At 38.4% G+C, this 17,276-nt stretch overlaps 1 protein-coding gene and 1 long non-coding RNA gene across 5 annotated transcripts in view; one reads left to right on the forward strand and one right to left on the reverse strand.

Annotated features, from left to right (window-relative positions):
- Slc44a1 (solute carrier family 44 member 1) overlaps window positions 1-17,276 on the forward strand; it is a 170,337-nt gene that overhangs the window by 66,571 nt on the left and 86,490 nt on the right. For all 4 annotated transcript variants that reach the window (XM_090330367.1, XM_090330366.1, XM_090330369.1 and 1 more), the window contains exon 4: window positions 7,897-8,033. In XM_090330367.1, coding sequence (XP_090186493.1) covers window positions 7,897-8,033 — 137 coding nt within the window. The remainder of the gene's footprint in view (window positions 1-7,896; window positions 8,034-17,276) is intronic.
- LOC150065732 (uncharacterized) lies at window positions 6,582-10,588 on the reverse strand. The gene is made up of 3 exons (XR_016534982.1): window positions 10,525-10,588; window positions 7,012-7,373; window positions 6,582-6,651 (listed from the first exon to the last, which is right to left on the reverse strand). It is a non-coding gene; the product is annotated as an uncharacterized LOC150065732 (long non-coding RNA).

Genomic DNA, 17,276 nt, shown 5'->3' on the forward strand with positions numbered 1-17,276 from the left:
TGGTGAAAATCTTGATGTTTCATGACATAGCAGATGAGAAGGATGAAAGTGAGCATGTGTGAATGTGCAAGAAGCTCAAATTTAGCTGGGTGCAGTGGCTCACATCTGTAACCCTAGCTACTCAGGAGGTTGAGATCTGAGGATCAGGGTTCAAAGCCAGCCCAGCAGTAAAGACTCTGAGACTCTTATCTGTATTAATCACCAGAAAGTGGAAAGTGGGGCTATGGCTCAGTGGTAGGGTGGTAGGTAGCCTTGATCTGAAGAGCTCAGGGACAGTGCTCAAGCCCATAGGGCGGTAACCTTGAGTTGAAGTGTTTAGGGACAGCGCCCAGACCCAGAGTTCAAGTTCCATCCCCCCCAACCCCCCCACAAAGAAGCCCAAATTTATCCTTTCTATTAGGATCTCCTTCCTGAGGCCTCTAACTCTCCTGATAATAGCATTAGTCCATTCAAGAGGGCTATACCTACTCAACTCCTAAAGTTCTCACCTCCAGATACTGTCGGATACTGTTGCAATTACAGATTTCAGCTTAATTTTTTTCTTTTTTTTTTGTTGTTGTTGTTTTTTTTTTTTGCCATTCCTGGCCTTGAGCTCAGGGTCTGAGCACTGTCCTTGGACTTTCTCAAGGCTAGAGCTCTACCACTTGAGCTTCAGCACCACTTCTGGCTTTTTTTCTCTATGTATGTGGTGCTGAGGAATCGAACCCGGGTCTTCGTGCATGCTAGGCAAGCACTCTACCACTAGGCCAAACTCCCAGGCCCTCAGCATGAGTTTTTGAGGAAACATTCAAACTTTATCCGTTCAATAAGATGCTGGCAACCTCCACCAGACTTCCAGTAATGTAAGCAAATTGCCATTCTCCACCTGTTTCTCTGTTTCCATCATGAGCTTTGGTCCATAAAGTTGGCACCAGTGACATTTTAATTCATTATATGTTGTAGTTGCTTGGAATGGGTTAGTTTGGGTTGGATATGCTTTGGAGCGCCAGCTCTACAGTTTTGTCATAGTTTTTTTTCTTGGGGGCATCTGGGTTCCATCCTGGGTGAGATGACTGGCCTTGCTTTGCTGGTAGCAGCCTGCCCACCCTCTACCCCCACATACTCCAGAAATAAGGGACCACCTTTAGGCAGAGCTCCACTATGGGTATAGACTCTCAATAGTCTATACTAGTCATCGCAGAAGCCTCTGCTCTGCCATCATGTTTTCTCTTCACTAACAGCAACACACTCTGTAGAACGGGGCTATAAATTGTAAATTGATACGAGGTAATAATTGGAAAAGTGATCAGTCCATTTTCATTCCCCTCTGGGGAAGATACGTGTCGGACATCACTAAAGCAGAAGACACTGGAGGGATTTTTTTTTTTTTCATCCAGCTTTCCTGATGTCGTGCTTCCATCCTGATTAGAGAGGAGAGAAGCCAAAATTCGGCAGGAGGTGGCCGCAGACCTAGTATCTGCTTGCCACCTCTTGCTCCAAAAAGCCTTGCCGCAGAGAGTTGCCATGGCAGCAGGAGGCAATTTAATGGCAAAGGCTCAACTCTTGAGCAGTGCCGCTGTGCCCCAGCCATTTCCTCTGGCCTTCAACCCAAGAGGCTGGTTAGGTATCAGGGCATCTCTGTGCTGTGGCTCTTTGAGTGCACGCTGTCTAATGGTATAGTGTACAATCCTCCCGATTCTAGGAATGGCCACCTCTCCTCTCCTGACTGCTTTTTGGTGTGTAGCTCTTTGATGTGGCATCCTACAGTCAACCTCATCAGATTATTTGCCATCCCTTAAATATGTTCTTTCATGCTTCTGTGCTTTTAGGCACGCAGTTTCCGCTCTGCCTAGCATGTACTCTTCCCCATCTGTCTGGAAAATTCCTCCTCAGTTTCATAGCGCTTCCTGCTCTTAATGCTTCCACTAGTTCCCTTTCCTCCAAGTGGAGCCACACAATTTCTACTGTCATCCCTACCTTGCTGTGGATTACATGGTTTTGCAATGGTTTGTGGGTTTTTTTGGGTTTTGTTTTGTTTTGTTCTGTTTTTTACCTCTTGTTTTGTGGTCTGCAAATGACTTACATTCAAAAACTGTATTTCATTGATTTTGTATTTGTACTGGGGTAAATCTTTGTTAAATGAGTGAAATGTTTTTGTTCCATGGTTTGGTTGAGTCCTCATCATTCAGGTGTGATTCCACAAAGAGGATGACACTGTCTCACTTCAGGGGAGGGCTCTGTCTGTACTGGGAGTTAATCAGCTGACCATCAGCCTGTCAGGACTTTTTATTGCCTATCTCTCACTTTCCTGTTTGAATGGGAAGTGACACTTGAGAGTTAGTCACTGTAGGGTTCTAGTTAAGCTAGTTACCCAGCTTCTAAATTCCCATTACTCAAACTAGGGTGTTGAGAGGACAGAGCCCAAGATGCTTAGGAATTTGAAGTAATTCTTTTTTTTTTTTTTTTTTTTTTTGTGCCAGTCTTGGGTTGAGCTCAGGGCCTGAGCACTGTCCTTGGACTTTCTCAAGGCTAGAGCTCTACCACTTGAGCCTCAGCACCACTTCCAGCTTTTTTCTATGTGCGTGGTACCGAGGAATCGAACGTAGGTCTTTGTGCATGCTAGGCAAGCACTCTACCACTAGGCTCACTCCTGGCCAGAACTTGAAGTAATTCTTGATAAATCTTATTTTTCCCTGTGTATCACTGAGTGAAGAAAATATAAGCAAATTAGAGGTTTAACGTAGCTTTAACTCTTCTCAGGCATTGTATAATTTAATTTCATCTTCTCTGAGCACGGCTTTTAAAGTCACCTCTTTTTTTTTTTTTTTCCAAGTCTTGGGCTTTGAACTCAGGGCCTGGCCACTGTCCTTGAACATTTTTTGCTCAAAACTAGTGCTCTACCACTTGAGCCACAGTGCCACCTCCAGCTTTTCTGTGTATGAGGTATTGAGGAATAGAACCCAGGGCTTCATGCCCTGGCCATACTTCTGGCCCAAAGTCACCTCTTTCTGTGTCTGTGATACAGTGCCTCTCTCTTACTGCCCTCTTTTTCCTCATTGGTGCATCTGTCCTCTTGTTTACTATGTGGACAGAACATTTTCCTTAGCCATCCTCCTTTTCCTGTGTCATGGACATAATTTGTTATTGTGCATCAAAACTTTCAACTTGAAATGACTTTTATTTTTCTGAATTACTCAATTGTAAGACATATTTGCATGTCCTACTTGCTGGCCTCTGTAGTGCTTGCTTTACCATGTGGGCTAGACATTTTCCCCCATTCTCATCTCAATTTTAAGTTCAAAGCTTGCACAGGGTGTTTTGCAATTCTTTTTGGAAATGTATTCTCTGTAGTGTGTGATCATGCTGTGATCATGTTGTATGTGCCAATGACTGCAGGTGTCTAACTGTTCAGTTTCTGGGCTATTTTTCTTTTATGGCTTCTCATCCTTTTTTCATTCCCACTTTTGGTATTTTATTCATTTTTAGTTCTTCTAAAGGATGTGAAACTTAAACAAAGCTGTTTCCAAGTTATTAATAGGTCTGGGAAAAGTTCCACTGAGGACAGCAATGCAAAACTTGCTTCTAAGTTAGATATGGATTATTTATGACATCGGTTCTCTATCTTGGAAGGATGAAACTCAGAATCCAGAGTGTATAATCAGAGTTACCAGGGAAGCTTTTGCAAAATTCATATCTCCCCTTCCTGTCACCACCATTTGCCTGGGGTGGGGGAGTGTTGAGAAACCTTCCTAAAATGTTCTGTGATTTTTTTACCCCTTTCTCTTCACCGTCAGGTTGAAAAACAACTCAATCTTCAGTTATAATGCAGCATTTCCCCCTTGTGGTCAGGATACAGCCCAAGGCTTGTGTGCATGCTTGGAGCCACAGATAGTATGGACCTCTCTATATCTGCTTTTTTCCCCCCTATGTATACGTCCCCTATGTATACATACCTAAGGAGAACTTTATAAATTAGGCAAGTTGAATAGCACCAGTAGCTCATACCTGTAATCCTACCTACTCAGGAAGCTGAGATCTGAGGATTACAGTTTGAAAACAGCCCAGGAAAATATGTGAGATTCTTTTTTTTTCTGTAAAGGTGATGTACAAAGTGGTTATGGTTACATAAGTAAGGTAGTGTATTTCTTTTTGAACAATGTTACCTCCTCCCTCCTTTTTTCCCACTTTTTCCCTCCCAACCTCCCTTCCCTATAAGATTCTTATCTCCAGTTAACAAACCAAAAGTTAGAAGCAGAGCTGTTGTTCAAGTGGTAGAATGCTAGCTCTGAACAAAAAATCCAAGTGAGAGCTCAAGGCTTTTAGTTCAAGCCCAAGTACTAGCACAGACAGACAGACAGACAGCAAGTAATAGATTAACAGCAACTAATCATAAAGTAGAAAAATTACAATACTGTGCTATAATAAGGTATTTTAGTTGTATGAATTATTTGTATGTAGAGTTTTCCATTTGATATTTTTGGGCCTCAGTTTACCATAGGTAACAGAAATTATCAATAAGAGGAAGGACAGTATCTAGTTTACCAATGTCATGTTTATTTAAGAACTGGTTGCTTATTTTGTTGTCAGAACATAAAGTTATTTTCAAAACTGAAGTGAAAACTGAAACTAATAGTTATCTGTCTAAAGGTATTTTTAAATTTAAAAAGTACTACATATTTGATGAACTGTAAGTGTTCAGTTATATAACTATTAGTTTCAACATAATTATTTACTAAAGTTGCCATAGATTGGATGAACTTAAATGTTGGAAGTAGAAATTTCAAATTTAATAACTGAATAGTAAAAATTACTAATAGTATTTGTAGGAACTAATTTAAGAATAAAGGAGAATGGAAATGGGGGTGAAATTTAGAAAGACTGTATTTGAATTCTTTTTTTTTTTTGACATGTACTAGCTCTCTTGGACTAGTTATTTCTCTGGGGCCTTGGTTTTGTTGTCTGTATAATGGGAATGATCTCTATCCTAAGATTTGTTGTGAGGATTGAATGGAGTGTGAAAGGAGCCAATACCCGATTATCAGTAAGTATCAACAGAGCCGCTGATATGACTCTAGATACACACATCTGTAACTGTGTGTGGAAAGAATTGGAATCTAGTGTCTTATGTTGTGGGTGGAGGAAAATTATGGAGTGTAAACATGTGCTTTGTGATAGGGAGCATAAATTTCTGAAAATACCATTGGAAATTTGGTTTTATTGCTTAGGGATTTCCCAAACCCCTATGCACAAGCTTGAAAAGTGTTGATTTTCATGTGCATATAGTCATCGTGGCATTCTCACCTCCTTCTACTTTCCTTTTGATGAACATGTTCTGCAGTTGATTCTGTTAGGTGATCACTCTTGATACAACTTCCATACACATCTTTCCTTCCAAAGGAAAACTAAGTATTAGTCCAAGCATCATCTTTGCCCATATCCAAAAGTATTTAGTGTTGTCAAATGTGAAATTTTTAGACAAATCATGTAATGATATGAATCACTGAGTATATATTATATGCTTTATGTACCTCATCAATAACCTTACAGCAAAATATAAAATAATGGTATGAAGTTGAATACATAAGGAAATTGAATCTAAGAGCAATATATATATATATATTCCCCCAAATCAGAGACCCATTATAAGAGAGGCCTAAAAGTCAGGATCAATGACATATTCCTATAATCTCAGCTGCTTGTAAAGCTGAAGCAAGAGGACTTCAAGTTGGTGGTTAACCAGATGTTGTCTCAAAGCATCTAGTGAGCTTGATCTGACTAAAGTATGGTATAGGTTGCTGCCAAATCACTAGTAAAATTATAGGAACGTGTCTTAAGTCATATAGTAAGTACAGTGGGGACGGCAGAGGGGAGTAGAGGGAGGCTTTGGATACTGGAGAAGGAAGGAGCCTTCAGGGGCCTTCCAAATGGTTGTCATAGATCTAGCCTAGGACCCACTGTAAAACCCTTAAAAACTCTGGTTTTTCTTTCCTTTTCCCCAAGCCTGTTTTTTTCTACTGTCATGTGATTTTTCCATATTTTTCAGCTCCTCTTCTTCTAACCCAGTTCCATTGCGTACAAAAATGAACCACACTGGGCCTGGAGTGTGGCCTAGTGGTAGAGTACTTGTCTAGCATGCACAAAGCCCTTGGTACCACATACACAGAAAAAGCTAGAGGTGGTGCTATGGCTCAAGTCATAGAGTGCCAGCCTTGAGAAACCTCAATGACAGTCCCCAGGCCCTGAGTTCAAGCCCCAGACCTGTCCCCCCCCCCAAAAAAAATGTACCAAATTAATTGTGAGGATTAAATGACTAGTATTTGTGGTCATTCAGTTTAGTGCCTCGTACCTAGAAAATAGTTAATAAATGTTGGCTTCTATTATATTCATCATTAGTATTACTAGTAGTGTTAGTAGTGGTGAACACTAGTGATTAATCCAAAAATGTTATGACGTCCTCTTCAAGGACCTGATTGTTCTCTGTCCATATCTGGTTTTGTGCAGTTCATTGCATTGGGTTCCAGGATAGCTGGAGGGGGAATTAAGGGAATGCTTGCTTCCATCATCCAAAGATTGCCAGAAACAGTTCTCCCCGCCCATACTACCTCCACGTTATCAGCCTTGAAAGCAATCCACTTTTAGGTCACAGCTTTTTGCCTGGCTTCTTTGTATTACCTGTATTAATTAATTATCTGCATTAATGATTTGGGATTTACAAACAACAATAACAACACAAAACATCTTTCAAGGGGCGGTGGGGTGATTTATACTTTAACTCATATCTATATCTACTTGTCCTGCTGCCTTCTTGGTTGCCAATATTGTGTTATTATTTCATCTGGTAATGCCTCTTTGGTATCCTCCCCACCCCCTTCTCTCCTTCTTTGATTACTTTGTATCCTTATATCATGTCTAATACAGCATATGTGTTGACATTATTTTTTGCTTTTAAAGTTTGTTTTTAATTTTCTGTTGCAGATTTGGGTTATATTGTGGAAAGGGGTGTTAATAGATTTATGAGTTTGTGAAACTTACATGATACCAGAGTTGGAGGCCCTTGACTTGTGTAGCATTTTTTTTTATCCCACTTGCTTCTTTGACCTGCAGTATTACATTCAGTTATCTCATCTAAGGTGTTCCGCATTCATTTTCTTGTTGAGCCTATGATAGCATCTGTGATCATTGTCATCTCTTCAAGTTTACCCTGCTAAAACTCTCTATTATAGAGATGATTTCTAGTTAATCTCTGCTCTTTGAAAATAAAAAGATACAGAAGGGATAATTTAAGGTTTAGAGGTTATTTTGTATATTTGTTGCAGCTCTTTTTGATAAGTAGTTTTTGTTATAGTAGTTACAATTCAGAAGTAATCTTCACGTTTTTCTAAAAAGTGGGAATTCTAGAAAGTAAAAGAAAAAATTATTTTAATACCCTGAAATGACAGTCATATAGTTGGATTTTTGTAATTATCATTCAACTTTATATATTCATTTCCATATAATTAATTACTATACATATGTTATATTTATATGTTCACTTAGTAATTATACATTCATATAATTATAGTATATAGCTTATATAGAAACTGTAAGTCATGCTATGTAAGAGTGTCAAGATAGTCCAGTAATATTTTTGGTACAAGTTTGACAAAACTAGAAAAGATCATTTCTTATGATAAAATATGTCTGTGCATATTATAAAAATGTAAATATTAGAAAAGTTGATTATGAAAATATTGAGTCCTTCAATTACCCCATTACTTCTCTTAATATTATAAGTAGTTATTTTCTACAAATTCACATCTGATTAATCAAGTGTTTAATGTGAAGGCATAATGTGAAGGCTTCTAGGTTAGTCAAATATACAGTGAATCAGAATGTGTCTTGCCAACTAATATCTCAGTTTTTCTTTCCATGTTTTAGGTATGTATTCTTTTTGGATCCATGTAATCTGGACTTGATAAACCGGAAGATCAAGTCCATAGCACTCTGTGTAGCAGCATGTCCAAGACAAGAATTGAAAACCTTGAGTGATGTCCAGAAGTTTGCAGAGATAAATGGTGAGATTATAGACCATTCAAACCTGCCCTCAACCATTCTCACTGTTAAATATGGCTATATGCATTCCAGCTAAATCCATCATAGTATTAAATATGTCATCAAATAATCTTAAACAGAGGTGATTTTATATTTCCTAATTTGAAATTCTAGAAGCAACCTAGGGAGCTTGTTTAAATTTTGGATTGCATAGACATAGTGCTGTGCGTTCGTAGTCCCAGCAAGTCCAGAAGCGGAGGCAGGAGAATCACATGAACATCAATTCAACAGAAGCCTTTGCATCATACCAACATTTCATCTCAAAGAGAAAAAAAAATTCTGCCCATGCCAGAAAAATTCTAAAAAACATGGCTCACTCCTGTAATCCTAGCTACTCACAAGACTAGATCATGAGGACGGTGGTTCAAAGCCAACCTGGACAGGACAGTCCATGAAACTCTTAACTAATCACCAGGAAGCAAGAAACAGAGATGTGGTAGAACTCTAGCCTTCAGCAAAAAATGCTCAGGGAGAGCGCCCAGGCCCAGGCCTGAGCCAAGCCCCCAGAATGGGCACAAAGAAAAATTATTTTGTACTGCTACTCAAAGACGACAGAAAATAAAGTGGATCAAGTTCTACATCCCTCTAGGCAAGCTTTGATGGAGTGGCTCTAGAAATTTGTCTCTTTTAAAAAAAAATAAGTCAGGTGATTTTAAAATAGCCTATTGAATATTTTTGTTTTTGTTTTTTGACAAGGTCTTGCTTTGGAGTCCAGGCTAGCTTTAAACTCTTTTTACCTCAGCCTCCTGAATTATTAGGATTTCCTGTGTGTGACACCTTCCTACCTGTGCTGTTGAATATTTGGAAATTACTAATCTAAGCTATGTGAAATACGTTTTTGTCCCCCTCTTGCCAAGTGTTAATTAAAAGAGTTTTAAGGTGTGTGTGTGTGTGTGTGTGTGTGTTTTACAGGACATATTTTTAAGTTTGGGGAAAATATACCAAAGTAGAATAAAAATTCTATCCGTTGTTTTTTGTTTTCAGTGTGTTGGTTATTTATAACATTGAGTTCTGCTTTCTAAAAGGACTATTATGGAGTACTGTTGAGAAACTCTGAAGTTCATTGTATTAGACTTAGCTGAGAGAATGGTCAGAGGCAGTTTCCTGACGTCTAGCCCCTGATCATGTTTTTTTTATTAAAGAATTTATTAATGTTGATTTTTACATCATATTTTAAATGACAAGTTTAACAAACAAGTGTTCAAGGAGAGAATCTCTATAATCACTGGGACTTAGTATTTAGAACTTATCAAAATTATAGCCCCTGATCTTTTGAGATTCTTTTTTTTTTTTTTTTTTTTTTTTTTGTGGGTCATGGGGTTTGAACTCTGGGCCTGGTCGCTGTCCCTGAGCTCTTCAGCTCAAGGCTACCAACCTACCCTTGAGCCTTGAGCCGGGCCCCACTTCTCATTTTCTAGAGATTAATTGGAGATAGGAGTCTCAGGTTCTTTTGTGCCCTGACTGGCTTTGAACCTTGATCCTGAGATCTCAGCCTCCTGCATAACAAGGATTACAGGCATGAGCCACCTTGCCTGGCTCTTTTGAGATTCTTATGTCTGACTGTTATCCTCTGATTTGCATGTTTTGGCCTTAGCATCTCTTCAGAGAAATTTTTTGAGTTATTCTTGTGGAGGACCTTTGTATGGGTAATACCTCATGCCCATTTTTCGGAACTTCCTTGAGGTTTTATATTTTGTGTTCAGGACATGGCTGTAGTGCCTCTGTCCTGCCCATATGCAAGACAAATTCTGATTTCTAGTGATATCCACTAGGTGTAAGATCTAACTGGGTGCGGGAAACATCTCTGCACATACCAGCATGGACCTAGTGTTTCAGGTGGAATACTGATCTCAGCAGAACTGGGACACTCCCTGTCCTCAGCATAAGATAGTGGAGAGGGCATGGGTTAAGGTAGATCTGGATTTCGGTTATGATTCTATCCTTCACTGGTCCTTTGATCAGGGTTAAAAGGTATTGTTTTCCTGAATCTAGATTTCCTCAAAAAGATAAAAAGGTGAATGAAAATACTTTTTCACAGGCTATAAAGATTGAATGAGATGATGCATGAAGAATCCTAGGCATATTGTAGCATTGAGGGAAGAGGCGCTACTACTGCTCAGTGTTGTGTTTTCTCTTCCCACATGATATCAACATGTATGCCTTACTAAGCTTTATACCAGAGCTATTAAGTCTCATTAGGTTTCATAGGGAGAGATGAGTTCTTTCGAAGTGTTTCAAAAATCTGAGACATGTATGCCTGGAAGGTGGCTTTGTTGAATGGTTAACGGCATAGGCTGTGAAGACAGAGCACTGGTGGCTCACACCTATAATCTAGGCTGCACAGGAGGCTGAGATTTGAAGATCATAGTTCAAAGCCAGCCTGGGCACAAGTATCTATGAGACTTTTGTCTCCAAATAACTGCCGATAAGCCAGAAGTGGAGTTGTCACTCAACTGGTAGTGTGTAAGCCTTGAGCAATAAACCTAAAGGACTGTTTCCAGGCTTGAGTTCCTTCCCCAGTACCTGCACAAAAGAAAAAGAAAAAAAAAGTATAAGTTGTTCGGGCAAAAAATTGCTCCTCCTTCTTTAGTAGTTCTGAGAACCTGAGCAAATTACTTGCCTTGTTGGTGCTCCATTTTTCCCCATCTATGATAAAGGGATAGTTTGTTTCTTATAGTCTTCATTTGGATGTTATTACTAGCCAAGACAGTGTCTGACAAAGGATATGGCTTTTTGTTGTTGTTGTTTTTGTTGTTGGTCATGGGCCTTGAACTCCTGGCCTGGGCCCTGTCTTTGAGCTCTTCAGCTCAAGGTTACTACCCTACCCCTGTGTCTGGGCTTTGTCCCCGAACTCTTTAGCTCAAGGCTACAGCCCTACCCATTGGAGCCACAGTGCCACTTCCAGTTTTCTCATGGTTAATTGGAGAAAAGAGTCTTACAGTCTTTACTGCTCGGTCTTGATTTGAACTGTGATCCTTAGATCTCAGCCTCCTGAGTAGCTAGGATGACAGGCATGAGCCACTGCACCCAGCTACATTTTTTAAAATAGTGTTAGCTGCTATTATTATACCATTGTTGTATGATTGGTTTCCTACCTCTAATCTCTTTCCATCTCCTTTAGGATTTAGCTGCCATATGAACGTTCCCTGAATTTTTTCGGTCAATGTTAATTCATTGTTAAGAGACGATCGGTAATAATAAACAGAAAGTGTCTGCATTATCAAGTTAGAGCTAGTTCCATGTCAGCTCTGTTGCAGCTGCCTTCCTGTGGGTGTGCTTTGTTTCAAGGCCAGAATCTTTCTAAATGAATGTGACTGAGTGTGATCTACTCAGGTTTGCTTCCAGGAACCCCTGTGTGTGGCTTTTATATCTTTTCATTTTGCACAAGGTCTTGTAAAAATAGTATGATTGACAAGTATTAATCAGTAAGCATGATTTCAGAAAACAGATTTCTTAAATTGATGCTTAGCTAAAAAAGTACTCTGGGGCTATGGATTCAGCCTTACAAAGTCAATAAAATAGATACAAGAAGAAAAATGAATAGAGAGTCAAGAAACACAGTGGTAGCTGGGTCGACTGTAGTCCAAGTCCTCTGGAGGCTGAAGAAGAAAGATCATGAGTTCTAGGCTTCCTTGGGCTACACAACAAGACCCTGTTTGGAGGGTAGAGGGAGGAATAGAAGCATAACAGCAAAAAATAACTTTAAAATGCAAGTAGAAATGTTGTTAAATTCTAAATGGAATAAAGGCTTTGGTATAAATACCTTTTTTTTGGTATAAATACCATTTTAGGAGCAAACATAAGTTAGAATTTCTGAGTTTCTCAAATGAATCTTTGTGGTTTTGTAGATTGGTGACTTAAAACTGGACCTGGTAAGATGTAATTCCAGTAGTAATATTTTTTGTTCTCTTTTTTTGCACTTAGCCTGCCTATCTTTTAGTCTTTATAACTTATTATCATGTTAAGTACACATTGACTTGAAAGAACAGACAAATCTTTACTTATATATATATATCCAGTGTTAAAATTATATTTCTGCTGGGAAATCTACAGAGAATCTTTCATTTCAAATATATAGATTTCATTAATGTTAAAGAGGAGTCTCTTGAAGATTCAGGATTGGGTGGGAAGTTTTCAGAGCTGTAAAACAATAATTAGAAGCACATGAAAAGCCTACACCTAAGAGCCGAAGCTATTAAACTCAGAAGACAGCACAAGAAAGCTTCATAGCATTCGATTTTATAATTTCTTTCTTTTTTTTGTGGGTCATAGGGCTTGAACTCTACTTGGGTGCTGTCACTGAGCTCTTCAGCTCAAGACTACTGACCTACCCTTGAGCCAAGTCCCACTTCCCATTTTCTAGAGGTTAATTGGAGATAAGAGTCTCAGGTTCTTTTGTGCCTGGGCTGGCTTTGAACTTTGATCCTCAGATCTCAGCCTCCTGCATAGCTAGGATTACAGGCATCAGCCATGGTGCCCAGCTAGAGTTACAATTTTATAAGATGAAAAATTCTGGAAATGGAAGGTAGTGACAGTCTACAACAGTGTGAGTACTCAATATCACTGAACTTAAAAATAAGATAGACAGTCTTATGTTTATTTTATCTTAAATTTAAAAAGTGTTCTTTAAAGCAGAGGATCTTGGGTGTTGGAGTAACTTTTTAAGTATAAATTTTAAATCTTAAAGCACAAGGTAAAATAATGTATTTAAGAGAATGGAAAGATAATGCAAATCATTTGCAAAGAATTTTAAGTTTGAAAAGTGCTTTTTAGCACTTACAACCATCTAATCACATGATTTTTTTTGGTGGGGGGGGGATGGGGCTTGAACTCTGGGCTTGGGCTCTGTCCTGAGCTCTTCAGCTCAAGGCTACCACCCTACACTTTGAGCCACAGTGCCACTTCCAGTTTTCTGGTGATTAATTGAAGATAAGAGTTTAATGGAATTGTAGTGCTTGGGCTGGTTTTGAACCTTGATCCTCAGCTCTCAGCCTCCTGAGTAGCTAGAATTACAGGTATGAGCCACCAGCACCTGGCTCAATCACATGAACTTTTATGATATCTAGAAATTATTTAAAGTTTTACAGGAAAAAACTATTCAGTTCTATAGTAGTGTTTATATAAAAGACAATTACTAGGGAAATAAAACATTCCTTTGAATCTTTGTTTCTTTTAGACAGAAAAAAGAAGGGTTCATTCTTAGATACTTAAGAGTTTATAGAGTGCCCTTGGCAAATATATCTGACTAGACTAGAAAGTTTGGAGGAAATACATGGAAATTAGATTAGCTTATAAACATGCTGCCTTACAAAGAGCTTTGAAGGCAGGAAGGAGAATTTAGAGTCACATAAAAACATACATTCTAATATATGAATTAGGTGGCAGGTATACAAAGGTTCATTTCATTATTATGGCTCATAATTCATATGTGACATGAAAATCCTAATATAATGCTAACAAAGAAGGCAATGTTTGAGTGATGGTCAAAAAAATTACAGTTACTCAATATACAGATTTAATACTAAACTTCTCTGTTCTTTGTTATCATCTATTTGCAGTCATGTATCAATATCCTGGGGACAGCAGGCATCTACTCTGTTCATTTCCAAATATCTGTACCCTAAGCTGAGCTTGAGACATCCATTTGGTATTTTTTTGAAAGAACGATGGGCTGAATTTCTCCATCCATTTCTTTTTTTTTTTTTTTTTTTTTTGCCAGTCTTGGGCTTGAGCTCAGTGCCTGAGCACTGTCCTTGGACTTTCTCAAGGCTAGAGCTCTGCCACTTGAGCCTCAGTACCACTTCTAGCTTTTTTCTATGTATGTGGTACCAAGGAATCAAACCTGGGTCTTCGTGCATGCGGGCACTGTACCACTAGGCCAAACTCCTGGCCCTCTCCATTCATTTCTATTGCCACTAAATAATTTCTCATTCTCTCATCACATTTTATCCTCAATTCTGTATCCGTGTGAGTTTCCATAGGCAGGTAAACTGTTTAGCTTCAATCTCACTAGAATTGCTGTGAAATCAGTTCTTTCTATTCATCTCTAAATAATTCATCTGGTTCATTTATTTGTCCTATGCATCTTCTTCCTGTGATTAATCATACATTTGCTTCTCCCAAGCCTTCCTGTTCATTCTCTTCCCTAACCTATGCCCTACAGAGAAAATTGAACTGATCTGGTGAGAGCACTAACAGGGGTTCTTATTTTCAACAGGGCATAAATTCCATTTTTCTTCTACCATCCTTCTCTGTCGATTTTCTATGAACAGATATTTTTACTGCTTTTTTTTTCATTATTTTTGAAAGCATAAGAAATGCATACAATGGGGGGGTTGCGAAATGAATCCCCCTTCTTCTGAAGTTAAAGCTAGCTTTAGATGACCTTTTCATCTCAACCCAAGCACACAGTGGCAGGTAGCAAAGAAAGGGAACACTGCCTTCTAAGACAGTTCTTTCTCTTCTCAGGAACTAATTCTATCCCTTTATTTCATTCTGTTCCCCGGAGTTGAATACTAGCAGGTCACATAAGCCCTGGGTTTGACTTCACCATGCCTTTCGTTGATGCCTACTCAATGCCAGATTTTTTTTTATTGTAATGTATAGAAGGGGTCGCAGTGAGCATTCACCAGACACAGGGTATTTCATTTCTCACACATTGACACCCCCTCTTACGTTTTTGTCCTCATTTCCCTCCCCTCACCCGTCCCAATCATCTTGTTTTCTCCCCTTCCCTTTCCTATTTCAAATAAACAAATATAGAATAGTCTAGGTAACAAAGTCAGATTCTGTAACAATATGAGATTAACCAAAGGGCAACAAAAGAGAAGAGAAATAACATAGTACATTAAGAACAACAATCACACATTATATGGCTCTTGTTTCCATATCCTGGAAGTCCTTTCATTTAGCCTCATCCTATAAGACCTTATGTATCTAGGTTTTGAGCTATTGTAGTCCTCTGCTAGGAGAATCCTAGGTTTATACTCATTATTACAAATGAGGGAAACCATTGAGCCTGTGTTCCTTTGGGTCTGGCTTACTTCACTTAATATGATTTTTTTCCAAGTCTTTCCATTTCCATACAAATTCAATGCCAGATGTTTTGCACATCATTTTGTTATCTAAATTCTAACCTGCAGTTTAGAAATGTGCCTTGCCTGTGCATTAGAGGCTAGCTACATGTCCTCTGTTGGTGCTAATATTTCACATTCCATTTTTATTCTTTTCCATTACTCCTACCAGATTATTTTATTGTGTATGTATATATACATATATATACATTTGTCTTCCCTAATATGATATATGATAGTGAATGGTGGCAGAAATCTTATTTCCATCCCCCTTATGGTGTGTGAAAAAGCACTGCCATTCAAAAGTGGTTTTTTTTAGTGCACTATATTCTGTGTAGTGCTGAAAGGTTTATGATCTACTGCTTGGATGATGACCATATCATAAGTAAAGCTGTGCAACTTGATACTTTCATAATGATTATTGTTTTTCCATTTAAAGTTTTGACAAAATATGTGATCCATTCAGATAAAAAATTGCTACTCCTGAATACTAATGTGTCTTCAAATTATCATTATCTGGTTAAGAATCAATATTAATAGATGATCAGTATATTCCCAATTCAGTTACTATGTAATTTAAACCACAAAATTAGTATGGGTTTTGTTCTGTCACAATCAATCAAAAGGTTGGTCTTGATAACATTTATAAATGAACAAAATGATCAGCTCTAACTAATGATCTTATTATGTTCAACTTACAGACCATCAAGAATGCTTATTTTTGTTGTTGTTGTTTGGTTGGTTGGTTGGGTGGTTGTGGGACTTGAATTCTGGGCCTGGTCGCTGTCCCTGAGCTCTTCAGCTCAAGGCTACTGCCCTACCCCTTGTGCCATAGTGCCACAGGGGTTTTCTGGTGATTAATTGGAGATAAGAGTCTCAACGGACTTTTTTTTTAATATTATTTGTTATTGTAGGTAGTAGAAGGATTACATTATATTCACCAGATAGAAGGTGCATTACTTCACAAACATTGATACCCCTTCTCATGTTTTTGTCCCCATTTCCCTCCTCTCACCCCTCTCACGGACTTTTTAATGCCCGGTTTGGCTGTGAACCTAGATCCTCAAATCTTAGCCTCCTGAGTAGCTAGAATTACAGGTGTGAGCCACCGCACCCAGCTAAGAATGCTTGGTTTAAAAAGGAAAAATTGCTCACATTTGCTAATTTTAAATAATTATTCCATCAATAAGTAGTACCCATCAAGTATGTACCATAGATACAAAGTACAGACCCTCCCTTTAAGAAGTAGAGTCTGTTTCTCCTTGTCTTCCACATAACCACATATAGTTCAAGTTAATTCACTTAACAGAATTTAATTGAAAATCTAATATATGCTACTGTTGTTTGACAGGTGATGTCATGTCCCCCAGTGATTAATTTCTTTAGGAAATTGCAAATATGACTATACTTCCCATGCATTGCCAGAAATTTAGATTGGGAAAGTGTCCTCCTTTCTTCCAGCACAGAAATATATACAGTAGTTTCCTAGTTAGAGAAAAAAAGTTAAAGTCATTGTACTTCACAAGGCAAAAGAATTTGTTTTTCATGGAGAAAACTGTTTTGCATTGAGTCATTTCCTTCCGCTCATTGTAGGTTTCTAAAATCATATTTCAAAACGTCTCTTCACTTAATCTTAATGTATCATACAAATATCATTTAGCAAATTAATACAATTTTAAAGGTTTTCAACATTTCAGGTTATTTAGTATTTTGGTCCATTGATATACAACTACATATGCTTTGGCTTGCCTAAGAGTATTCGTTGATATCACAAAATCTTTCAATTTCCATAACCAGGTTTAGGGAGAAACTCCTGGAACCTAGAGGGCAGTATGCCAAAGGATGCTTCTGGATACTTCTAGCAGGATAGTCCTGTGTTAACAACCCAGGATGTCATATGACACAAGGTTGACATATACTCTTTATTTTATTATATTTGCCAGTGCAGGGCTTGAGCTCAGAGCCTGAGCACTGTCCTTGGGCATTCTCAAGGCTAGAGCTCTACCACTTTAGCCACAGTACTACTTTCAGCTTTTTTCTATGTATGTGGTACTGAGGAATTGAACCTGGGTCTTTGTGCAAATACTCTTATTTCACTATTAGTGAGAAGTGTATAAATATTGTATAACATGT

The sequence above is a fragment of the Megascapheus bottae genome, chromosome 3 (assembly GCF_031878675.1).
Source record: "Megascapheus bottae isolate mThoBot1 chromosome 3, mThoBot2.hap1, whole genome shotgun sequence".
Taxonomy (NCBI): domain Eukaryota; kingdom Metazoa; phylum Chordata; class Mammalia; order Rodentia; family Geomyidae; genus Megascapheus; species Megascapheus bottae.